This window comes from Rhinolophus hipposideros (assembly GCF_964194185.1).
Source record: "Rhinolophus hipposideros genome assembly, chromosome: 8".
NCBI lineage: Eukaryota > Metazoa > Chordata > Mammalia > Chiroptera > Rhinolophidae > Rhinolophus > Rhinolophus hipposideros.
Window position 1 is genome coordinate 26,566,332 of NC_138054.1, and position 27,208 is coordinate 26,593,539.

At 40.7% G+C, this 27,208-nt stretch overlaps 1 protein-coding gene across 2 annotated transcripts in view; it reads left to right on the forward strand.

Annotated features, from left to right (window-relative positions):
* The first annotated feature begins 1,247 nt into the window (after window positions 1-1,247).
* The window catches only part of TGFBR3 (transforming growth factor beta receptor 3), a 194,224-nt gene continuing 168,263 nt past the window's right edge, over window positions 1,248-27,208 (forward strand). For both annotated transcript variants that reach the window (XM_081057099.1, XM_081057100.1), the window contains exons 1-2: window positions 1,248-1,562; window positions 23,609-23,785. In XM_081057099.1, the coding sequence (XP_080913225.1) occupies window positions 23,725-23,785 (61 nt within the window). In that variant the 5' untranslated portion in view covers window positions 1,248-1,562; window positions 23,609-23,724. The remainder of the gene's footprint in view (window positions 1,563-23,608; window positions 23,786-27,208) is intronic.

A 27,208-nucleotide genomic window follows, 5' to 3' on the forward strand; every position in this document is an offset into this window, starting at 1 on the left:
ATAGTTCTTTGAGGAGGCCTTCGCAGTAAATCCAGGTGATCAATGATGATTCGATCTTTGTGAAAGTTCCTCCAATTGGGTGGATTCTTTATGTGTAGGTACAAAACAAAAGGATGAGAAATACTTCCTCTTTTCTCAAAGTAAGGGAATTCAATAACTTTCCAAATAATAATAAGAAACCTCCCAATTCCACTTGCCGATTTATTAAAGGCCTGGGGCCATGACACTTTAGACCTGAAAGAGTTCTCCTAGTTCAAGCTTCTCATTTTTACACAGGACAAAAGAGATGTGGAGAGTTTAAACCATTAGTCTAAGGTCGCACAGCTAGTCTAAGGACAGAGTCAGGAATGGAAGTCCAGTTTCTGAAACCTGTCAGCCAATGGTCATTTTACAGCCTCTTGGTAAAAGTGTCCTGTGATTTAAGTGTTATCTTTTAATAGAAAAACGGGGTGTAAACAGGAGTATCAAAGTGGTGTTCTCATTAGTGCTTTCATCAACTCTTGTAGGGTACGGTTCACAGGCACAGGTATGCAGGAAGTTGTACGGTCACCGACAGGTTGGTTTATATTGAGCCAATCTTAGGGCAGCGCCAGTTATGCTGACCTAGCTCCTTTATTTGTATTAATTTATTTTGCCAGCGAGCAGGAGATCACTGGGTAATGCACTCTCATCTGTCAGGGAGGAGGAGGCTAGACCATCAGAGCGCATCTTGAGATAACAGGCAGGACTGGAGGTGGGAAAAACAAACAGCGACAGAATGAATGTGTGCAGGGGGCTTGTGCTAGGGAGTGGCCAAAGGGTGTGATCAGATTACTGGAGGTTTTAGAATTTTTATATCAAGACGGAGGGAACCAAATAAAAACTCAACTCCTGAGAGCCCTGGAAAGTTTGAAGGACCTGTTTGAGGGAGCGAATATCTGCAGCGTGCACCCGCGTACTCAGGACCCCACCCCAACCTTTCTCGAGGACTGGGACCCCCCCACCCGCTGCCCCAACCTGGGCATGCAGCAGCCGGGCTGTCCCCCGTTCTCCTCTCCTACTCTCCCTCCCTCCTCGGTCCGAAGGGAAACGCAGGCTCAAGCAGTGCTCGGGGCTCATCCATCAGTCCCGGAGGAAAAAGGGGAGGAGAGAGAAGGCGGGTGACGGGAGGAGGAGTTTCTCCGCGGCCCGAAGCCCTCGGCGGGGCGGGCGGAGGAGGAGCGCCCTTCCCCCCGCGCGCTGATTGCTGTGGCGTCCTGCCTGTCCCCGCCCGCGTGTGTGTGAGGGCGAGCGAGTGCGCTTGGTCGGCCCGATGGGGGTAATCGAGGGTTTCGGGGACGCTGAGCGGCGCTTTCCTCTTGCCAGTGAGTGAGCGAGGGGAATCGGCGGCTCCGGTGCCAGGCCACTTTCCCTGCGTGATTCCCAGAGCCCCCTGCAGGAGGTGAAAGTCCCCGGCGGGTCCGGGTGGCGTAGTTGCGCCGCAGCGCAGCAGCTACCGGAGCTCGCGGCCGCCGAGCGCTGGGCGGAGAAACTTTCCTCCAACTTGCAGCGGGTGGATCTCCGCTGGACACGCCGCCCCCGAGGTACGTGCCGCCCGGCCCCGCGACACTGCAGCCGCCGCCGGGACGCCCCCGGGTGCGCCGCTAACCCAGCACGGGTCCCGGCCGCAAGCGCTGCAGGCTGCGCCGTTCCTGTCGGAGCCGCGCGCGGCTCCGTGGCTGCTTCATGGCCGGGGGCGATCCGACTGCCTGGATCCCCAGGCTTGGGAGGGCGGCCTCCGTCGGGCGCCGCGGATTCGGGACCCGTGGCTGGTGGTGCGTTGGGAGCGGCCGCCCCGGGTGGGCAGCGCTTGGGGCGATGCGCCGCAATGGGGAAGATTTCTCCTCCACGCCCGCACTCACTCTTCGCGGTTTCTCCCGCCTCCCACGGGGGTGCGCCGGCCACTTCCAACCAGGCGCGTGACAGCGTCGTTGGGAAAGGCTTGAGGTGGGTTTGCACTCAGTTGCCAGTGCAGAGCCTGCGGCCCCGGGACTCGCGCTCGGACGGACAGGAGCTGCGCTCTGCGCGGGCCGCGCCCTCGGGGTGCTCGCTCCACGGGCGGTGCGGAGCGCTGCAGCCCGGAGCCCCCGCGGGGAACGCGCCCCCCGGGAACTTAAGAGCCTTACCCAGTTTATTTGGAAGGTTTCTCTTATTCATTTGGTTAGAACAGGCTTGTAAATCTGTGTTGCTAGGAAAACCTGCTTGCTTGTTCTAATGAGGGCATTTGCCCCATTTTCCTGTATCACGTAGTGTAGGGAACCGGCTTGTCAAGCCTGAATTACCTTGGCAGAATACAACTTAAGTCTACAAAAAAAAAAGCTAGAAGAAAATTGTTCCATTTCCATAGCTGTGAAATGGGAATAATAATAGTACTTGCCTCAGGGTTGCTGTGTAAGTGCAGCTTTTCCTGAGCCCAGAGGTGACAGGAGACAAGCGAAGAGGGTAGAGGATGGTAGGAATGACAGTCTGACATGGGGCAATCAAGCGTTTTCTGAACTCCACCTCCCTTCCAAGAAAAGTAAGCGAGGGGTTTGGGAGGAGAGGAGTCTTCTACAAGTAGCAAAGCATATACCAAGACTTTTTAATTTTCCTGAAATGGTACTTAGGCTGCAAACAATTCAGTGTGAAATTAGCAATTTCTTTTGGGTAATAATCCTAGCTAACGTTTATTGAGCCCAAACTGTGGGCCAGACAGTCTCCGAAATGCCTTACGGACACAATGGCTCTCAATCCTCATACTAGCTATGTGGTAAAACCACCATTAACAGCCCGATTTTACAGATAAGAGACTAGGTTAGTGACTTGCTCAAACTCCTACATAACTTTCTGTTGTGACTCCAGAGTTAGCTTTGTCACTGAGCAGAGAGCAACAAGTGCAGTTAGATTTGTGTGCAGCCAGTCTAGGCGTCTTCACCCATTGTTCAGCTTCCCATTTGAGTTCAGCACACCACTTAAAACACAAATAAGGTATTGGTGATTAATTTAGGTGATATACTTATGGTGGTTCCAAATCACAGCTCCTTGGAAACTGGCTCCAAGTAATTACATATAGAACTCTGAATTGTGTTAATTAATAAGGATCTTTATTCTTAATTTCTTTCATTAATTCTCCAGACATTGTTGGTCAGCGTTACTTGGTTTCCTTAGGAAACAGCTTGGGGTTGGCACAAGAGGCAGGGAAATAATTCTTACCCCCTGAAGGGCTATTAAAATGAAATTGACTTCATGCCATTGTGTCAGTTAAAGGATGTAGCTCTGTTTCTTGGTGTTCTCTGCTTTTGGCTTTCATTCTGCATTGTTGAGTGTTTCAAGGCTTCAGCATATTTTTTGCCCTTCAGTTTGTCATTTGTCAACTTTAATTTTTCCTGTTTTGATGGAAGCTGACCATTACATGACAACTTTGCTTAACAACTGTTGATCCAGCTCATGTTTTTAAATATAAAAGTCACCAACTTACTTTTGAACCCCAGCACTTCAAAGGCAACCCCTGGGGAATTCATTGTTATTTTGAATATTAGCCAACAGGGGGAGCATTGATGTCTATTAGGTTCATAAGCCAGTTTTTAGGGTATTAAACTTACACTTCAGAAGTGGAGAAAGTTGTGAATTTAGCAAAATAACCAAGTTGATTTCTGAGTTTACAATGGAGAACTGGGTTTAATTTTAACTGATGACATTGAGAATGACCGTGAGGAGCGGGCCTGTATGTTGCATATATGTCAAGAACTATTATATATTAAATACACACGTAGGTTTTTTTCCATTTGTTTTCCTTAAGAGGTGTATGTAAAGTAGTTTGGTGTACTTTGAATAATATTTCAAGTTATTCAGGAGAGAGCCATTGTGAATCCTTTTGTAATGATACGATCATTTATCTTTTGTAGAAAACTGCATATAGTAAATTTATTCTCAGGCAGATTGGTGCGCTCACAATCCTGTCATAATCACTTTTCATTAACATCTTACAAGTGCAAGAAATAAGGGATTGCTATTCTGAGTAACAGCATTTCTATTACTGTGCATTCTTCCTTAGAGGATTATATTTTAGTATAGTAACAGTTCAGAAGTATCCTATTTATCTAGTTAAGGTGTGATGTGTCTATAGACACTCCTATTTGTAAATATAATATAAATGATATTTAAGAATGAACATATTTGGAAACACAAACTGACTTTTACAAAAGGTTTTCAATCTTAGTCTGCAGTTTTGTAGGCCAGTTTCCTTTCTTGTTTCTGTGTATCAGGTAGTATTGACTTAACTTTATTTCATTTATCAAAGTTAGGGTCAAATTTAGTCCCTTGTTTCTAAAGCACAATATTACACTTACACTTTAGTATAATAGTCTAGTTAGGATCTAATTTAGTCTTCCGTGCTGGCATCTCGTTTATTCATTCGGCAAACATTTATCAACCCCTAACTCCCTAATAGGCTTATGGTTCCTGGTCTTAGAGTTCAGCAAATTAGTTGTCCTCTTTTAAACCTCTGATAGCAGGGGGCCAAGATGTCTTAAGGCTTCCTAAGGCTTTGTCATGGAAAGGCTTTATAGATTGACAGAATTGGTTTGCTTAAAGGCAAGTATTGTCCCATTCTTTTTAAGGCTCAAAGGAATTAATCTTTCTCTTTTGTAGGCAAACTTGGTTGTATCTTGTAAAAATCAGGTGTCTGCTGGCTTTGCAGAGAGCAGAATCTGGGCCTAAGCGCCCAGGGCCAAAGGACTCTAATGTCCCTTTTGTACTAAGAAAGTGATCATTACTGACATCTTTAGTACCTAAGTGATGACCAATTTCCTGGGATCATAAATCTGTGAAAAGTTCTGACTTTACATTTCAAGCTTAGCAGACGGAACAGTTAGAATTTAGAGGATGACTGGTAAGTATTAACATTGCTGTAATATTTTTCCTGGATGAATTTGCTCTGTGGTCATTTTGAATTACCCTCGTTCTTGATAATCCACTTTGAAAATGTGTGTGTGCATGTGTGGTTTTTTTGCCCTTGTTTTCATTACTATTGGGCAAAAACTAATTATAATTGTCAGGTTTGTTAATTAATGAGGTCAGTCTTCAATTTTTTTCCCTTCTTAACAATTTAAAAAATGACGTTATCGCTGTTTGTCTGCTGGAGCATTTTCTTTATATTTTTAAACTTCTTTTGACATTTTAAAACTTAAAAAAACTTGAACTACTTTTTAATATTTGCGTTACTCAAGTTAGGTAAGTGTTTTTAGGGATCTTTAATTTAAAAGTAATCTTGAATTGCCTCTAGGAACATGGATAGTTAGTTAGGAATGAAAAAGAGTGAATTTAGGTTATATGAAAAGCTAGCCTTTCACAAATTATAGTTAGCCTTTAATAATTTCAGTGAGGGCTGAAGTTATTAAAGGCTAACTATAATTCGTGAAAAGCTAGTTTGTGGGTTTCAAAGTATTACTGCAACGACATCCAATGGCAGTATTTCTCTGGTTCCACATCTTCAGAGTAACACCTGGAATGTAGCATTTCATAAAACATAAGCTATTGCTAGTTTGTTCAGATTCTAGTCAAGCTGAAATAAATCAGCATATCTTGAAAGGGCCTTATGAAAAGGATCTGGGTCCATTTCTTAGGCTCTGTCCACTTCTACATTTTCCTGTTTTGTATCTTTTGAAATAGCACACTTGTTTGCTGATATTGAGCTTTATTTTTTCTGTTTGCAAAGTCCTTGCACAGATTTAGCACAGATTTCCGAGCATTCTTCCTTCTCTTAGAGAAAGAGTAATGGTTTTTATCTCTTAACCAAGATGTGTGCAATATTAAGTGTTTGAAGCAACATTCATAAAAATTTAGTGTGGGGCCACTCTTATTTGGACCTTGTTCTACATTTTTCGTTCTTCACTTTTCCAAGCCGAACATCAAGACTTATAGGCTAACAACTATGGGTATATCTGTAAGGGATGGAGACCATATTTAAAATTGAGATTGTCCGTTAAGGTCTGAAACATGGGCCCCAGAACCACGCCTGGATATCTCCTGCTTAAGATAGATAATCATCTGGTGTTTGTGATGAAAGCTTCTTCAAGTTTGGGAAGAAGACTAAGTGATAGCACAGCCTAGCAAAGTTTATTTTTAGGATTTAATGTTAAATTGTTGCCACAATTATAATTTAGAATTAAGTATCAAATGTTAGCTCTATCTTCACTTTAAGAAAAATGATGATAATACAGAAACATATACTCTCCCTACCTCTTGGACACTGGATTGGGGAGGGCGAGGAGGGAAAAAAGGACTTCAGAGTTGGGTGCTGTTTGCAGAAGGAAGAAGCACCTGCTTGTCTGTCCTAAGCTCGTAATTCATTTTCCTGCTACGTGCTGAAGGTCAGGTTTTTGTGTGAAATTGCAGATGGACCATTTGTTAAAACACATTTGAGTTGATTAGTCCTTGAAAAAAAAAATGATCTTTAGAAAACAGTCGCTACACAAACTAGTCCTTGAACTTTCCTGTTGATCAGATTGCCCTGGGAGAAAGTCTGCAGTTTTACAGGCTCCATGACTCAATCACCATTGACAGTAAGAACACCAAGTGGGTCAGGTGGAGCACCTAGCAGAACTTGGATTTATTTCTTTTATGTTTATTAATGCTATTTTATTATTTGAAACTTGATGAATAGTTAATTCTATTTGCTGTGTGAAAAGATTCCTTTTTGGGAGTATCATTTGGTTAGCATTTTTAGTGATTTATGTGCTTTGACAATATTAAATTGGTCATTGGATGCAAAAATATACCTGACTAGTTACACATTTTCTTTCATAATTAACTAACTGTGTGATGATTGCATGAGGAGTATGTGGCTTTTTTTCTTTTCCTACTTGGAAGGTTATTTGAGGTGAAATACTTAGATTCACATCCCAAAGCCCTGCATTCATGTAGTACTCTAAGTACTTTTGTGTGATATTGCCTATGTTGTTATGAATTACCTCTTTTCTGTTTTTTTAATCATACTCAAATACAAAACTCTCTTCTGATTATCCATAAAGAATAAATGTCTCATTTTGTTATGTTAGACTTTGTGCAATTGGCTGGCAAATTAAATTCAACTTTGAGGGAAAGCACCATTGACTCATTACATACATTTTGTATCACTGTAGAGTAAGGTCTTCCCTATGTGTGTGGGAGAAGTTTCTGATCTTCTAAATGGGCATGTTTACTATTGCTGGTCTTTTTTTGCCAGTGTTTCTGAGCAGACACTCTTCTTACTTTTATTATTTTTTTGTCTTTATTGAGAGTACTGTCGTCTATTCATGATATACCCTCTGAATCATGAAAAATGAGGCTAACAACCCGTTTTGCGAAGACGCTCCTGTCTGTGTTTTGAATCCATCGTACTCCTCCATTATAATTGCTGCTGCACAGCCATTGGATACATCCTGTTTTTGACATAGGAGCTGGGGGCAGGATGACTTACTTGACACATTGTGCATTTTTCTGTTTTTATGGTTTTTTTCAGTTTGTGGCATCTTTATTTCATTATTAGAGAAGTTGCTTTCTAAGATATTCAAGGCTTTAATTTCATTCAGTGTGTGGGCTAATAAGGAGGTTTCCTGTAGAACCAGTTCTACTAAATTCTTAAAAATGCTTCCAGAAAGTATCCCATATAGATACCTGGCTGGGTAGGGCTTTTGATAATGTTCAAATGGCAGATAACTGAACACAAAGCAGGATTCTATTTAGCTTAACTGGGTTTGGAGCCTATGAAAAGGAGAGGAGTGTCTAAATTGTTGGGAGAAAATTCACTTTTGCATAATAATAAGGGATTTAAATGTGTTCCCATGGAATTACTGTATATTTCAAGAAGGTACATAGGTAAAAGGTTTGAAAAATAAATTTTGCTAACGTTGAGGTTCTGTAGTTGGCAACTCTTATAACCCTGAAGATCCTGTTCGCTGAAGCCAGGAAAAAGCAGTCTGTTTCCAATTATATATCACAAAAATAGGGAAATTAGGCCAAGAAAAATGATTTTTGGTGGTTTGGTTGCTTTTTTGTAAAGGGTAAAGGAGAAAAGACCGTAGATGCACTTAAAAAGTGGAATCTGTTTTTATGTTGGCTTTTAAATTTTTCTCATGCATTCTCTATTGGAAATTAATAATTTTGGGATTGAAGACTTGCCTCCTTGGGCTCCTTTTTGTTTCTCGGAGTTCAAATAGAAGAACAGTTAGGCAGTTTCTGCTGACACTAAGGAGTTTGGTCCCAGTGTTCTAGGACTGCCTGGTGTTTTTTGGTAAAGCCTTTTCCTGATTAAATGGTGCCAGGTTTTGGGCTCCCAGCGCCACACCAGGTAATTGGTGCGATGGTTTTTTCTTATACTGTTTACCCTGCTTTGAGCAGAAATGTAGTTCCTGCTGCTTAGTATTATTCTGCTGGGGGAAGAAGACTAGGGATGCTAGTGTGAGAAGAATACAGAGGTGAGAAGCCTAACTGGAAGTTGGATGATGTGTGGGTGAGTATATTGTCCTCATCACTTGTCAGAAGCAAGTAGCCTTTCTTAAAGCCCACTACTAGTTTCAGGATTAGTGGTCCCATGAGACCCAGGTGTTAACTAAGAGAAGATCGCCCCCAGCAGATCTTAGTTCCTGTTTCTCACACCTTACACCTCCACAGAGTGTTGAATAAAACTTTCCTGGTGGTACAGAATCTTTGACAACAACGAAGTCTGTCAGGGCTAGTGGTGGTTAGTTATTGGCTTTATTTTTTCTCACCTCCAATTAATTCCTCGGCCTGCTGCAGGTGGGCTCCCACGCCCACCACACTATGACAGGGTGCTAGGAAAGGTGCAACGTGCAAAATTTCGTGCTTGTTTTCAGTCAGCATCTTCATTGCCCGCTCTGATGCATTTCCTGCTTTCCTCTCCTCTTTTCTCCACATTTTATTATCTTGGCTTCCCTGGAACTGCCTCTCTTGTTTTTCCCCTTACCTTTTTAAGGCTCGATCCTCACATGTTGATATTCGCTGAGGTTCCATTTTCCTTCCTTTCTTAGTCATTTACTCGTTCATATTTCTGTGCTTCAGAGGCCACGTCTGTGCCAGTAACTCCCTTCTGCTTAGTTCTCCTCGCCGAATAACACCAGTCTCGGGGCGTCTTACCTTCAGCAGATCTCACTTGGCATTTTCTCCATTTGCAAATCGTCATCTCACCTGGACCATTGTAGGCATCTTCTCGTTGGTTTTCTTGGCTTCAGCATCTCCATCTCAGATTACGCATCCATCATGGTAGATGCCTTTTAAAATACAGATGTTTTCATTTCTTACATTTTAAAAATCTATGCTGTTCCATTATCCTTGGCGTGGGTGTCCGGTTATTAACAACATAGCATTAGCCTACGTTTTCAGCCATTTTTTCCTCCACTTCTTCCGTAAACCTCACTGTCCTCATACGAGACTCCTTATGGCTTCCAAAGCATGCCCTGTGTTCTCATGCCCTGTTCTTTTCACACTTGTCCCTCCTCTAGCACCCCCTCCTTTCCCTTCTCTCTGGAGGACCCCAGCTTACTCATCCAGGCTATCTGTGGTTAGCTTCTCTGGTGATACTTCACATGGCTCCTCCTGGCAGGTGTTTGGTTGCTTCCTCTCTTATTTTCTCTTACAGCACTTCTGCTGCTGCCTCATGAGAGCTTATTTTCTTCTTAGGCCAGGTTTTGGACTTCCCTAGAGCAGGATTGAGTCTTGTCATCTTTGTATCCTGGGTGTGTGGCATGGGCTTGGCATATATGTTGTCCTCTTGAATTCTTCCACTCAGTTGTTAAAGCTTCATGTCAGTTTAAGCTTTGGGGAAAGATCACGTTTATAGTCAATATAAATTATCACTAGAGAAAAGACAAAGGAAATCAACTTGGAACCATAGAGTTTAGGGTTAGAAATAATCCTCTTCAAGTCCCTCTAAGGATGAAAACAAGTACCGAGAGGTTAGGTGGTCTGACCAAGGTCACGTGCTGGGGAACAGGGCTTTCTTCTGCCCCTCGGCAATATTCTCCACCTAACAGCCAGAATGGCCCTGATAAAAACTAAGGCAGCTCCTGTCATCCTCTGCTTACAACACCCTCCTGTTCCTTTCTTTCTCAGAGTAAAATCAAAATCCTTATAATAACCTGTCAAGTCCAACATAGCCAGCCCGTGACTCCCTTGCCTATTACTTCTTTAGCCTCACTCCTCCAGCTCACGCACTCCATTCCAGCTGCCTGGCCTGTTTGCCATCCCCCTAGCGGGCCACACATGCTTTATCTCAGGGCCTTTTCATGTGCTGTTTTTTGTTTTTTTGTTGTTTTTTTTTTTTGCCTGGAATGTTTTTCTCCCAAATATCTACAGAGTTCACTTCCTAGAGATCCTTACTCAAAACAAAGAAACGAACCAAACCAAAGACCCCCAAATACTTCCTTTCCCTCTTTTCTGTTTTTGTTTTCTTAGCATTTATCTCTATCTCATATACAATTATATATATTGTTTATAGTCCGTCCATCCTGAATAGAATGTAAGCTCCACAAGGGAAGGGATTTTTATATGTTTTATTCCTTGTTGAATCCCCACACCTAGAACAGTCCTGGCATTGAGCAGGCATTGATAAATAATTGTTGGATGAATAAATGAATGAGAAGAAGCAAGCTTTTGTGGATTTCTTATAGTTAAATGTTTACTTATGACATTAAAAAGAGAAAACCATGAGGTCTGTCTGGAAGAAGGAGAATCTGATCTTTAAAAAGCAACATTCAAGGCCTGTCAAACTAGAACATTGACCTCTTTTTAATTGTCTGACTTGAAGCAGCCACCGTGGGCTCTCCCCAGCCTTACAGTCTTACAAGTGGTTTGGGAAGACTCCCATATTACCTCTAACAGGCTTGGGCTTGCTGTGGTTTCTCTCTGCCTGTGGTTTGCCCTTTAGCCCATCGGGCTACAAAGATGAAAAGTAAACACAGCATTAAAGAAAAGAGCTGGGGAAGAGGAGCAGAATTTCCTTGTGGCCCTGACATCTTCCTTTGGCTCTAGGCCCATCTGCAGGGCAGCTCACTACCTTCTGGAGTTGCTTTGGGCTGTGCTGTAAGGAATGGTCTGGAGACCACCAGGCCAGATGATGCTTGAGTTTTGCTTTGATGTTCTAATTTCTTTGAAATGTCATATTACCTTTAGACAAAAAGGACATTGGAGAAAAGATCTTTTTAAAAGTTAAATTACTGGTTTAATTTTGAAGAGAGGTTTTAACCCTTCTCAAGACAGAGGATTGCAATTGAAATTACCATTTGCTTCTGTCAGTGGTACAGTGAGGAGGCAATACTGGTGGTAGTCGTCCTATGAAACCAGTGACTTAAATCCAAGGGACAGTAAATTCTGAAGAAGCATCTGATTCTTGGGGGTAGAGGTTGTGTTGAATGAAGAGCTAATTTATGTTAGTATAACAGTGATGTTAGAGTGATTTGCTTCCCGCTCTTTGATAACGTCAGTATGGTTCCTACAGAACCCTCCTTATCAGGTCAGGAAGCCCAGCCAAGGAAGTCAAGGGCTTAGGAGGAATTTATTGGCCATGTCCAAAGCCAGCAGCATAATTTAACTCTGAGATTCAAAACTATCAAATTGAAAATAAGTTGTCTTGAATGGAGCTACCAATGACCTAGTTAAAAATCATAGCTACCATTTCCTGAACCCTAAGAACATATTAGGGATTAAGTAAGTGCTTTACATGTTATTAATTTACTTAATCCCCATAACAACTCTGTTAGGGAAATAGAATCATTATCTCTACTTTACAGATGAGGAGGCATGGAGGTGTTTAGTAAGTTGTGCACAGTGACACCACTAGGAAAAGGCAGGGCAGGGATTTGAACCCAGGTCAGCTTGGGAAGGGGGTGTCCCACACTTTCTACTACACTGTGGTCTGCTTCTAGAAGACACTAAGCATGCTCTCACTGCAGGGCCTTTGCACTTGCTGTCCCCACTGCCTGTGATGCTTTTCCTTCAGATATTGTCATAGCTTTGTCTCTCACCTCTGTGCTCAAATGTCACGTCATCTGACAGACCTTCTAAACAGGGTTCTGATCACCAATTCCACTGTGTGGGAGGGGTGTTTCCCCCACACCACCAAGCAATTCTCAGACACTAGCTGGGTGGCTGAGAATTCAAATCAATTCTGACACTATTTACTGTCTACCCAGAGACAGCATTAGATTTCCACAGGTTAAGGGCTCAGTTCCACGAGGTGTCCCTCCACTCAGACACTAGTTGCAAGCCCGTGTTGTTACCTGTGCTTCTGACCTAGCGCCATAGATTGCAGGTTCCAATGACCCCCTCTTTGGGTTTGATTAATTTGCTAGAGTGGCTCACAGAACTCAGAGAAACATTTTACTTACTACGTGACTGGCGTATTATAAAGTGATATAACTCAGGAACAGCCAGGTGGAAATGGTGCATAGAGCAAGGGACATGGGAGAGGGCACAGAGCACCACGCTCCCCTAATTTCCCTGTGTTCACCAACACAGAAGCTCTCTGAATCCCTGGCTTTTTATGGAGGCTTCATTATGTAGACGTGATTGATAAAATTATTATCAGCCGTTGTGGACTGATTCATCTTCCAGTCCCTCTTCCCTCCTCTGAGGTAGGGGTGGTGGTGGACTGAAAGTTCCAACCCTCCAAATACATGGTTAGCTCTTCTGGCAAAAAAAAAAAAAAAAGTCCATCCTTAGGTGGAGTCCAAAAGTCACCTCTGTAACACAACAAAAAACACCTTTATCCCTCTCATCACTTAGGAAATTCTGTGTCAGAAATGGGGAGGAAGACCAGTTGAATATTCCTTATTATAAATCACACTACCACACCTTCCCTAACCACTCTATCTAAAATAATATCCATTCTCTCCTCACTTGTTCTCTTTAACCTGCCTTATTTTCCTGCGTAGGACTTACTGCCCTTTGCCACATTATATATCTGTTGTCTGTCTCCCCCATTCGAAGGTTAACTCCATGAACAGTGTCATGTTTAGTGTGCTGCTGTGTCCCCAGATTCCTGAATAGTGCCTGCAACAAGGTATGTGCTAATAAATATTTGTTGAGTGAATGAATAAAGTAAAATTAAACTGCTGATTGAGGCTTGCCTCCCTGGTTTCAAAACGAAATAACATCCCTTATGTCAGATCTAATCACCCTGCACATTACCAGAAGGTGACTGTGCAGGGCCTGGTTGGCGACTCTAGGGGAGGACTTCCTGTTTGTGGGCTTATGGTCATGGGCTATGGCATCAGACAAACCTGGGCTCCAGTCCTGGTGCCAAGACTGATTAGCTGGTGACCTTGGAGTTGTTTAACATCTTGAAGCCTCACTTTTCTCAGTATAAAGTGGAGTGAAGGACATCTCTCTCCTTGGGTTGTTGAGAGGATGAAATGAGAAATTATAAAAAACAGAGTAGATGCTCAGTAGGTGGTAGCTGAGACTGTTCGGTGGGGTGAGAAGAAAGCAGGGTGTTAGCCTTTAATAGGAAGGAGAATGTGGTATAAACACATGAAGAACCACAGAATAATTACAAAGCAGCATGTGGACAAGTCTTGGCTGTGCTCCTAACTAGCTGTGTAATGGTGGGCCACTCATTGAGCCTTTCTAATTCTTGGTTTTCTAATCTGTAAAATTAAAGGGTTGGAGTAGATGTTATCTATTTCTAACATTCTGAGTTGGCCCTGAGTAGAAGATGTAACATGGAACAAATTATATACAAAATGTCAAGGAGACAGCATTCATAGTGGGATGGGATTAATCAAAAGTGGCTTTTGGAATGAGGGAATGGAATGAGTAGAGTTCATGGAGTTTGAGGAATAGAATAAATATGGCAGTTTTGATAAAATGGGCAGATCTGACAAAATTCACGTTTCGTGTGTGCTTACATTGCTCGCAAGATAATTCATTTAATTTTTTGTTTATATAAATTGTGTATTAAAAATAGCCAGGGTGATATTAGTACAGGCATACCTGTGGGTTGGGTTCCAGATCACAACAAATATTACGATAAAGTGAGTCACACAAGTTTTTTGGTTTCCCAGTGCATTAAAAGTTATGTTAATACTATACTGTAGTCTATTTAGTGTGTGATAGCATTATGTCTGAAAACACAATGTACACGCCTTAATTAAAAAATACTTGATTGCTAAAAAATGCTAACCATCATCTGAGCCTGTTGGAGAAATGGTAGACTTGCTTGATGCAGGGTTGCCTGCCACACATTCAATTCGTAAAAACCTCATTATCTGTGAAGTGCGAGAAAGCGGGACTCAATGAAACAAGGTATATGCCTGTATTTTATTTACACTTACACTGTCAAATTGAATGTTATTCTTAGTCCTTCCCAGTTTTGTTAAGTCATTCCCTGCTAGCCATTATATTTCAAATTTCCACGAGTGTGTTGGAAGTCTCATGTTATAGGAGGGATTCAGGATTAGTTGTTAGTCCATATAATGACAATTCTAAGGTATAGAATAAAAGATTCCCTTGTTTAATCCCATCATATTAGAGATGAAGAAATTAAAGCCCAGAAGGAAGTGACTTGTCTGAGCTAGTAAAACGGGTTGATGCCAGAACTCCTGCCTGAGGTATAGGTTCTTTCTTACACACAACTCTTATTTGTTGGTTTATGATTTATGATTGAGAAATGATAATTCACCCTTCCATACTACTATATATATGTGTGTGTGTGTATACATATATATATGTATATTTATTTATTTACTTATTTTTGAGTGGCCTAAACAACAGAAATTAATTTTCTTACAATGCTGGAGGCAAAATGTTCCAAGATTAAGGTTATCCACAGGGTTGGTTTGTTCTGAGGCCTCTGTCCTTGACTTTCTTCCATACTGCTTTTAATTGTAACATATATAATAGTATTTTATACTTGCTATCCAGTATGGTACCTTTAGTAGATGCCTCCTGTGTGCCAGCTGGTGAGCTAAGTAGACTATGATCCCTCTTTCTGGAGTGAACAGACGAGTGGGAAAGCCATACCTGGACGGAAGTAATTACATAAAGATTTACCTGCAGGGTTGAATTGCACTACATTCCAGATGTTCAAGTTTAACTTCGTCTGAGAGAATCAGAGGAGGCTTCCTGAAAGAAGTCATGCTTATACAAGACCTGAGACCTGAAGATGTCAGAAAGTGTCCACGTTAGGGGGACCATGAATTGCCATTGAGTTCCAACACAGTGAACATCGCTTCGGGAAGCGAGGACTTGGCCCTTGTATGGGACCGAATGGAAGCGAGTGTGGTTGGAGCGTGCAGAGGATGAGGTTGGACTAAGTAGATAACATCCGGCAGCCTGTGAAGGGTTTTGTTCTTTATCCTGACAACAGTGGGCAACCATCGAAGGGTTTTAATTCTTAATGTTTCACATGGTTGGCCTGCTGAGCCTTTTCCTTACCAAATAAAATCGGTTAAATGAAATGTATCTATTGAGGGATTACTCCTATCCGAGAGAAATAATTTTATATTGGAAGTCAGTAATAGGAATAAAAAAATGCTTTATTGTAGTTAGCAAAATAGTCTATTCTGGAAGTTTATTCTGAATTCATATATTTGCAGAACCCCCATAAATATAAATAAATATGTAAATCATGTAGTAAATTACTATATAATGTACAAAATTGTCTACTGGAGGTCTAGTAGATGCTGCTTCCCAAAAGCTGTTTTTCATGCCCTGGTGCTTGCTAGGGCCTAAGGGATGATGACTGGTGTCCTGAGAATATTCAGATGTGCTGACTTTCCCTGGAATAATTGCAGCTTCATGATTTAATAAGCCCTTGTGGTGATAGCTGATTCCTCACTCCGGGCATCTGGGTTGGTTTGGTGGCAGTGCCAGGCTAAGTTCTGTAGCCCCCTGGCTACACCCCTGAAGTGACTTTGAGAATCATAATGTAGAACTGAGGAGGGTCATGCAGCCAAATCCCTGTAACTCATACAAGAGATGTTGAGGCCGTCCCTTCCCCACCCTTCAGGAATGGCTTTCCCATATTATGACCGTCTTTAGGACTTATGTCTTGTACTGAGTTTGGAATCGTTTTTTGGTGCTAGAGGGAATTGCTGAAATTCTAGTGGGTAACATATAATCCAAATATTAATGCAAACTGGTATAATCTACTCTTGTTACTAGTAGTTGGCTTGGTTTTTTGAAAGCCTCAGTATATTTTTATGTACCATAAAAACTCCAATGAATTAGTTTCTAAAAATGTCCTGTGTGGGCCAGGTATTGCTTTACGTACCATGCCCTTATTCTGTCTGTCTCATATTACAATGAAAAGATCATTACTATTTTAACAAATTGTGGAGGGGCATTTTTGGAGGCTAAATGACTTGCCCAATGTAACACATCTGGGTAAGCCAGGTTTGGAACCTTGAAGTATAGTTCTCTATTAATCATAGCTTAAAATTCTGAGTGACAGATATCGTTGGATGCAAAATATTACCGGGTTTCCATGAAAATAAGACCTAGCCGGACAGTCAGCTCTAATGCATCTTTTGGAGTAAAAATTAATATAAGACCCCATCTTATTTTACTATAAAATAAGACCAGGTATAATGTAATAATATAATATAATATAATATAATATAATATAATATAATATAATATAATATAATATAATATAGGACTGGGTCTTATATTAATTTTTGCACCAAAAGACTCATTAGAGCTGATTATCCGGCTAGGTCTTATTTTCAGGGAAACAGGGTAACTGTGAAATGTATTTTTTGGAATATTGCAGGGGCGAGTTAAAAATTGATCCTGGTTTGTGAAGCTGCACAAAATGTGGTCTTTCACAACCGTGTGAAATGTATCCATGCCCACCCTCTCCCTTTTATAGTAGTTTGCTTGAGCAGTGAGGTATGTTATGCTTGGGATAGACGGAAGGGCTTTTAAAGACTGACTGAAGGTCAGCCCCAAGGAAACTAAGGATGCTGGGGCCAGAGATGTGTTGGTCACACAGTCAGCCAGGAGTGAGGGTGGACCAGGCCCTGGAGGGTCAGGGGAAAGTGGAGTCCAGCTTCTCTGCACATCTTGTACCCTCCGTGCTCCTGCCTCCCTTCCCACCCGGTCTTCATGTGGAATTTCTGCCTACAAGTACAGGTAGTTCAAGAGTAATCTTTGTTCCCTGCCACTGGCAGCCACAGAATGTTGGGACTTTAATGAATCTTAGGCCTCAGGAAGATAATTCTCTCTGGCAGAGACAGCTTGCTAATGATAAATAATGATAGCTTTTATACTGTTACCTGCAAAATCTTATTTGATTCTTGCAATAAACCTGCGATGTAGGTAAGTTTAGTTTGTTATTTTGTTAAAAATGAGGAAACTGAGGCTCCATTCTGATCTAAATCTTCTTTCTCGTCTGACCTGCTTTAAGAGTCTTAACTGATCTTCCGTCCACTTTGGGCTTCCTTCATTGTGCTCTCCATACAGTACCCAGGGAAATCTTTATTTTCTACCGTTTTTATTGAGATGTAATTGATATACTATTGTATAAGTTTAAAGTATACAACATAATGATTTCATATATGTATATGTTGCAAAATGACCACAGTAAGCTTAGTTAACAGCTATCACCTCATGTAGTTACACATTTTTTGTCTTTGTGATAAGAACTTTTAAGATTTACTCTCTTGGTAACATGCAAATGTACAATACAATATTGTTCATTATAGTCATCCTGTTGTACATTACATCCCCAGAACTTATTTACCTTATACCTGGGGGTTTGTACCTTTGACTACATTTACCCATTTCCCCTTCCCCTACCCCTCTGGCAACTACCATCTGTTTTCTGTTTCTCTGAGTTTGGTTTTTTAGATTCCACATATAAGTGAGATCATATAGTATTTGTTTTTTTCTGTCTGAGTGATTTTACTTAGCATAATGTCCACAAGATCTGTCTATGTTGTTGCAAATGGCAGTATTTCCCTTTTTATGGCTGAATAGTATTCCACTGTGTATACACACACACACACACACACCACATTTTCTTCATCCATTAATCCGTTGTTTCTGTGTTTTGGCTATTGTACATAATGCTGCAATGAACTTGGGGTGCAGATATCTCTCAGCATAGTGATTCCATTTCTTTTGGAGATATATATATATATATATATATATATATATACATATATATATGTATATATATATATATATATATATTCTTTTGGATATATGTATAATATATATGTATGATTAATATATATATATTATATATATAATCACCAGAAGTGGAATTGCTGGCTTACACAGTAGTTCTATTTTTAATTTTTGGAGGAATGTCCATACTGTTTTTCATAGTGCCCGTACCAGGAAAATCTTTAAAAACCCAGTTGGATCACACCACTTCCCTGCTTAAACCGTGTTCCTCTCCTTTCCCTTTGGCTTTGAAGCCGTGCTCCCTGCAGCATCAGGGACCTATAATGGTTCATCTACCTGTAATGTCATCCCTCACCTGACCTTTTACATTTTTACTTATCCTTCGGGTTGTGGCTACTTTTCCTTTAGGACTCTTATCATAGCATATAATTACATATTTGTGGTTATTTGTTGGTTTACCCCATCTTTAAGCCCACAAAGACCAACAGTATGTAGTATGTCTCTTTGGCCATTATGTTCCCATTGCCTGGCGTGGAGTAAGCAGCAAATAAAGATTTACCGAAAGAAGAAATGAAGCCCTGGAAATTAAATATCTTGCCTAATATAGTAAATGGTGTTAAGCTCCATGAGGGCAGGGTTTTTGGCTCCTTTTTTCACTGCTATATCCTTGGTATCTTTAACAGTGCCTGGCTCATAGTAGAACATGTTTGTTGAATATTGATTGTGCTTAAATGTGATTCCAAAGATTTCTTATCCAAAGCCTGGACCTTTCCTCTCTTTGTGCCAAATCTGTCTGAAAGTGGGGATTTGGAATAATCAGTTTCTCTGTGTAGTAGAGAAATCTGAGAGTTGCTGTTGGGACTCAGTAAGGTGACTTTGCTTTCTCTGTGTACAGGTCTTAAAGGGCATCCACATGTCATCAGACAAACAACAGTATCTGCTCTGCATCCCGTACATCCCTTTTTATAGGCTGCCAAGCTATATATTGATGTCATCCATCCTGCCTCTTTTCTAAATCCCCTGAATAACATGTTGAATAGCCATCAGAACAATTCCTCTACCAGCTTTCATTTAACTATTTGCAGACGTAACAGTTTATTTTTCTCCAAAGCATTCACTTAAATGGCAGGCTAGAAACATTTTAATGATCGGTTAGAAAACCATTTCATCATTCAAGGTACCAGAAACTCAGGTGTTATTTACTATTTACATTTAGGGAATGGTAATGTTTTTCTTCTACTCAATATACGCCTGTCTTTAAGATCTTCAAATTTGCTGAATATTTTCCTGAGTAGGGGCTGAGCAGTCTTAGTGTTGAGATACAGCAGTGCACAGGTTTGTGCTTCATCTTGCCCTTCGCATTTTCAAAGAACTTGGAGTACTACTGATTTGTGCAGAGTGCATGTGTCAACATGGAAATCGCAATGTCTGATGGCAGCCATGGCGGGCTTTTCCCTTTCTCTTGGAAACAATGTTCTGTTTTCAGAGATTGAATATTGAAGGGGAGCAAATGGTTCCTAGTTTGTGGAGACAGACCTGGAGCTGGGAGGTAGAGTGTTGGTTATGGAAAGACCCGCTTTCTACTTTAGACCCTGCCATATTATTTTGGGTAAGTGCTGTAGGCTTGGAGACCGGGCTCTTCTTCATCAATGAAATCATGTTGACCTCTTCCAACTTTAAAAGCTATTCACATATCTTCTTTAGCATGCCAATTCTTTCAGTTGAGAAGTTGATTGGCTGCAAATTAATTGTAAATTAGTTCTGATTTTGAATAATCTCATGTATATAGCCAGTTGTGTTAGCCATCTAAGGGGAATTCAGTAATTTTTCTTGCTGGCTTTTAGCCTACTGCCAGACATCATTTTGCCACCTTTTCTTTCTAAGATAGAGTAAGACTTGCTCTTTAAAAAACATCCTGGTCAACCCGGGGAATACTATTCCCGCTCAATTCCGTTTGAACATTGGATCACCCACGGTGGTTTTCAGGACTCATTTGGATGGGGGTTTTTCAGCTAATCCTGGTCTTTACCGTGTATTCTGCCTGATCGCTAGGGAAGGTGGGGACAGCATGCTCAGTTTAATGGCCTCAGAAGTAGGCACAGAGAAACTCTGAAATTAGAAGAATCAGTATCACATTCATCTTTTTTATTTATCTATATTTTAAAATCCATTAAGCTCTCATGCAGTATCTTTTTCTGTTCATTTGTGCATACTAAAAGCTCTGGTACCCTTTGATGGAACACATTGCTTTGTAATGTGGGCAAAATGACCAGACCTCAAGTTGTTCTTTCAAGATCTCAAAGTACCCTATTAGTTTTTCTAAAGGAAGCATTTAGTTCATAAACTCCAAGCAGATGCAGAGAGGTCAGAAAAACAAGGTGGGGAGTTCCTGGTCTTAGCAAATTGAGTGTGATATAACCTCACAGAAGAAAGAGGAGTTTGTATTTCCCTTGTTTAACTTCAAATTCAAATCCATAACTTTTTGGAAGCCTTCGATTATCCAGCATACTTCTAGTTGGGGAAGTGATCCCGAAAGTTGTGTGTTAAGGCGCTTGATGTGTGCAAGTCTTGGCCAAAACTGTCATTCCACTGAATGGGAACAACTTGCTTTCCTTTTTATATTCTTCCACCTTAGGATCCTGTCACCACATTGGGAAGATTAGACAAAAAACTCCCTGCAGTTTATTTTCTTTTTGAACAAGTTACATTATGGAGGGACTTTTAAGCTAAAGGAAGAAAAGCTCCCTCTTTGTTAGAAGCAGCAGTGTGTAGTTTCAACTTGTCTTGGACTTCCTCGGAGATGTTTTAAGATCCGGTGTAAACTTGCTGTGGTTTGCCTTTGGGCATCACACTGTTTGGCTTGGCTCTATTATATCTGTAATTGCTGCATTTTAATAATTGCCCAATATTCTTGTCAGCAATTTGCAGTCTATATTTTTAATAGAACCGTTTGCCTTTCTTTTCCACAGGTTCATTCGGACCTGGTTTAAGCCCCTGGATTAGCCAGCACAGTCCCACAGACCCATAGACCCTCTGCAGCTGTGGGAAGCGGGTGACACAAGCTCATTAAATATTCCCACAAGCCTTGGTTATAGGTTATGTGGTTATGTGTTCCATAAATCCTCTGGGAAGCCATCTTCTTCTGAGATCCCCTTAGAAGGTTTTGCTTTATGAAAATTGCCTTTAGCATTTGTAGAAATAGCATATATATTTTTTATTTATTTATTTTTTTTATTTGGGGGAATATTGGGGAACAGTGTGTTTTTCCAGGACCCATCAATTTTTGTCCTTCAATCTAGTTGTGGAGGGCGCAGCTCAGCTCCAAGTCCTGTCACCGTTTTCAGTCTTTAGTTGCAGAGGGCACAGCCCACCACCCCATGTGGGAATGGCGGCAACCTTGTTGTTGAGAGCTCGCTCTCTAACCGACTGAGCCATCCGGCTGTCCCTGAAATAGTATATTTTTTTAAGAGAGGGTTTTCCTTATCAATCCATTCAGGAAATCTAATTTTTTGAAGATGAAAAATAGGGACAAATCCTCTTTGATGTTGCCACTTTCTAAGTTAACAGATGAGACTTCCAGTTCATCTGAGGTGATGTGGAGTTTGGTGACACAAATGCTGGACTTCAAGGGTTGATTGAAGTTTATTTCATGGCTTCCAAAATTGTCTCTATAATTGAGTCCATTTTTGAGATAATACTCTTGTGCCACCAGTGACATGTGCCTCAACTTGAAGGGCAATTTTGTTCTTTTAGTGATTCCATTCTTTAGCTTATCTCCTTTTAGTATCTGTTGAAATGTTTAGTTTTCAATACGTAAAAGATTTGAATTGGTTTCACATTAGCTAAGAATTGCATAAATAACCAAACCATAATTTCTTCACTTTATTGGCATTAATATACCTCAAAAAGAATGGCCAAGTAGTGATAATAATTACTAACATTTATTGTTTGCTTGTTATGTGTTTGGCACTGTTTTAAGTATTACATACATTAGTGAGCAGTGTGTGTGTGTGTGTGTGTGTGTACTCAGTCCTCAATAGCCCACAGGATGGGTTTATGTATGCAGAACAATCTCCCCATCACCCATTTGGTAGGCGGCCGAGTGGTCTCACACCTGGGCAGGCCTTTAACTGCCATCATAATTTATATTTTATTTGTAGTAGGTTTTAAGTCACTATCACATACCAAGGTTGAACCACAGTACCTCCTGCATATATACTAATCTAGCTTCAAGACATATCTAAAAATTTCTTTTTGAAATTAAAACTTTATTGTTATTATTGCTGGATAGGCAATACTTGTGGAACCCAACTGGTGCAAAACTCTAATGGAAATTCAGTGAAAAGGCTCTTGGTTCCTCCCACCAGTCCCCCAATCACCCTATTTCCCTCCTCTGGTGGAGTGAACTAAGGATACTTAATTAGAAACTCATTTTGTCATTTTGTTTTTATATTTTTGTACAATATCTGCAGGTGTCCAAACCGGCTTTGTCTCTGGGTAGCAAGCTGGTTCTGTGGATGGTATTTCCTGGGTGAGGGTAGCAAGGCTGCAAACCCAACTATTTGAGATGGCTTCTTGGAAACTCCTTGATCTGGCCTTGCCCAGGGCTGAGATCAGCAAGGATCTTTGTGCTTCTGTCCAGTTTTTGGACAGCTTTTATTCCTAATGAGAAGGAATAATGTTCTTAAAAAACGCTTGGAACATAAAATGTGCTCAGTAAATGATTGGTGAATTGACCAACTTCTGTGGGTTGTACCAGGCTCTGGGATATAGGGCTGGAGAATATACTTTGGAATGTCTAAATGAGGTAATTTTTAGGGCCATAGGAAGGATAGTCAAGTTAAACAAACCACCACAAAACTTGCCCTTGAAGGTTCTGCATAGGAAAAGTTTAGGAAGGACCTTAGGATCCTCTAGTCCAGTAACCAGATAATCTCAGATGGAGTTAAGAGACAAGAAGACTTTTCTCCTGTTAAAATGTTGGCAAACATTTTAAATGAGAATTTTTGCCTTTTAATGGTTCTTTATTATCCAGATTGATTCTAAAGGTATTTTAATTTGATCTTTGTGATAACTCTGCCAGTGTAACATTAGATTGAGTCTCTAATCAGGATTGTCTGTGTTTTCTTGTTAATACTAAGGAATCCAAGTATTCAGTGTCTTTGATTACTTGAGTGCCATAACATAACTGGTGATGTTATAAGTGCATCTTGATTTTCTTCTGTAGTCCTGAAAATTTTATATAAAACCAAAGACTTAAAATGTCAACAATAAGCACGTTTTTGTAAAAATAATGCTATAAAAATCTTTATTAGGTAATTATACTTCCCACCTCAGGTTGCTTGAGTGCTGTCTCAGCATCTTTTAAGATAAATTTATCTTACACGTTTTAGAAGTTCTTCATTTCACTCTGATGTGTGTTTATGAAAAGAAGTTCCTGCGTTACTTTTTCATCTTGAAACATGCTTATTTTTTACAGGCAATTTGAAAATTGGAAAGAAGGATTTTAAGACCACTCTGATTTGCAAAGATTGTCTGTGATCTGAAGAACTGGAGACTGAGGTGACAACGGGACACACTTCTGGAGAGATAAAAATGACTTCTCATTATGTGATTGCCATGTTTGCCCTGATAAGTTCCTGTTTAGCCACTGCAGGTAAGTTGCATAATATAAATTGCATGTTTATTATATTCTTTTGGATATATTTTTCCTCCATCTCTACAGTTTAGAGAAATTTAGGACATGTGGTATTTAGGCAAGACTTGCGTATTTTATGTTCTTCAGGGAAATACAATATGTGACTACTATACAGATACATAGTATGTTTTCCTGTTACATTTTAGTAGACCGGTGCTACATGTGCTGACAAGGTCAGTGATGCAGAAACCTAACTAACCTTCAGTGGTGAGGTGGGTAGAAAACAAATACTCTAACATTTAAAAGTATTAAATTTTGCTACATGCATAGATTACCTTTACTTTCTTGTCCTAAGGAAGAATTTTGAGAAAGCCTTTTTGTTTCTTCACTACAAAATAAATAGATCTTCTAGATAGAGGAGACACTCCTGGCATAGGCTATTTAGAAGATATTTAATTTTGCCTGTTTCAGATATTATAATATGTAATTTTTTTTTAAGTATGGAAACATATATATCAGCATATGAGGTTGGAGGTAAGAAGAAGCAAATGACTTGGTTGGAACATTGTTGCTTAAGTAAGAGTATCAGATGCCCCCCACGTCAACGTTTTAGTGTTATAGTCAGTGTTACTTAATAAATGTGGAAGCTTACTTTGCTTTATTTTGGTGTAATTTGTTTTGTGTCTGTTCTGTAATGGGCTACGTAGAACTAATTTGTTGGACCAGTTCTGGAAACTGGCTGGTCTCAACTAGAAACACATTGACCTGAAAAATGTTTAGCCTCTTGATTTTGGCTGTTGAATTCGCATACAGTTGAGATGAGGTCGCATTTATTGAGTGAGCAGTACAGCCAGGCACTGGGCAAAACAATTACAGAATATAACAAGGAATAGGATATTCTTATTTCATGAACTCACTTAATCACAACTCTGAGGTAGGTATGATTATTTTTCTCACTTTACAGATGATGAAATGAGAGATTAGGCAACTTGTACAACGTCATGTAGCTAGGCAGTGCAGAAGCCAGGTTTGACATCAATGCTGTTAACCTTGGTGCCATATTGAAGAAGCCAGACCACCAACCGAGGCTCCAGTCATACATGACTCAAGCCAGCAGTCGTACAGAGGCACAGACTGAGTAAATGTCAGTGTGCCTCGTTGCAAATGTCTTGAGAGAAAATTGCTAGTTTTCCTTTTTTGAATGCTAGCTAGCATGTGAATTTGAACCGCCCATTCTCTCTGTCAGCAGTTTCATTTTGTCTCATGATTGAAGAGTTACCTGCCTTTTAGCCTGTGTATTAAAATTGATCTTAATTAAAATCTCATTGAAAAGTAGTAGCAAAGGAAAAAGGAAGAGAGAAACGGCTCGATGGAAAATGTGCTGTTTTGATGACAAGATGTATAATCATACCTGCCGGGTTTGAGGCAGAATTTTCTGCTTTCATTGATGGCCAGGGACAGACTGAAAGATATAACTGAAGAAGGTACTTCACGGGAAAGCAGTAAGTTGAATGGCTCTGTACAGCCTTGATGTATTTGATGGTGAATCAGTTTTGCTTAAGACCTTCCTTCCTCTTTTAAGCCATGGTAAAATATTGTTTTGAGTTCTGTACACACGCAAAACTTTGCTGAGGTATACAGTAAAATGGAAGTAGAATTACAGATTTTGTAGCAACTTGAGGCAACTGATCAGGAGTACAGAGGCAGGGATGCCTTTTTGAGCAACCTCATGGGCCAAATGAATGAAGAAGGAGGGAGAAATGTTTTGTATTTACGTATATCCAGTAGCTTCCTGTATAGGCTGAACAGACTTTACAAAATGCTTTTGGGGGCATTCTGGACGAGTTGAACTTCAATTGGATAGTAGTAATAATAATAATAATGAATATTTACAGAGTAATTAATTAATTACAGTGTGCTAGGCCCTGTTCAAAGTATTATCTCATTTCATCCTCATAACTGCCCTAAAAAGTGTAGGTACTTTGTTTATCCCCAGTTTACAGACAAGGAAACTGAAGCACAGATTAAGTAACTTTCTCAAGGTCACACATTTAAGTGGCAGATTTAACCATAAACCTACTTAGTCTAGGTCTGCAGATTGAGTCTTTCAGTCTCTATACTATGAGGGATTATTGATCAGAAGGGTGTTTGTTTAAGAAGAATGATAATGGGTTTGCTCTGTGTCATTTGTGCCCTCTTGAAACATCAAGTAAATCACTTAACTAAGGATCCCTGCTAAGTATGAAGCATAGTAGAAGCCATTAGGGATATACAAAGAAATGTAAAGTTCACCCCTTCCTTTGAGTCGCTTGTACTTTAGTTAGGCAAATGAAATATGACCATATATATAGCAAAATAATCAATATATGGTGAGTGCCAAGTAGGAACAAAAAGACCTCAGAGAGATCAGAAGTGTTAGAGCAGCCTGGGAGGGCTCTGTGGAAGTCTTGAGCTCTGTTTTGCAGGCCAGGCAGAATCTACAAAGAGGAGGGCATTGGGTCGACCAGATGGGAGAACCGTGACTAGCACAGTACGTGGCACTTAGGTACTTGATGTGTTTTTAAACACACAAGTGATTGGATTCCCTGGAAAACTGGTATGGGAATGTAGTAGGAGGTCTGCTTGGAAGGAAGGATGGGGGTTGGTTGTGTAAGACCTTACATGATAGAATGAGGCTTCTGGATTTCATTTTGAGGTTTGGATGCTCTTTTCTTCCATTCTCCTGTAGCCAGAGGCATACACTGTTAATCTTAGAATCCAAACTGTGACCTTAAAAAATGAGGCAGACAATATGGCCTCATTAGCTTCAGAGACAGTAGTGCCTGGCACACAGGCTGACATTTAGCAAGGGCTTGTTCTCTGTCAGCTCATTTATTAGGACACATTATGAGTTGGGTATTAGTTTTAGCATCATCTGCATTTTACAAACGAGGAAACTGAGAGGGGACTTGGTTAATAATTTGTGTAAAGTCCCATAACTAATAAAGGACAGAGCTGGGACTTGAACCCAGGCAGTTTGGCTCTCAAGGCCAGCCCGTCAGCCACTCCACTGGAGCCTCTGTGTAGGAGAACTTCAGTGTGGAATGAATGAACCTCTGCGCTTGATTGAGTAGCCACCAATGAGACATCCTGGAAGCAGATTAAACTCAGTTGGCCTCAGAAGAGGTGTATGTAAGTCATCAGAACTGAAGGAACCTCAAGTAATGAGCCTTCTTTATTTGTATTCTTACTTCACTGACATGGCGATGAAACTCTGCTGTAGAGTTCTTGGCAGCAGAAGGGGTGATGGCTGTAAAGGGCCTCCTTTAGATACATGGCCAAGGAGGGACAGAGCACAAGTCAGAATGGCAGAAGACTGCTTTTCCAGCCCCATGCAAAAGCCTTCAGTGCAAGCCTTCCCTTCTCTGCTTGAGGCTGAGGATGAAGGAGGCAGTTGCTTTG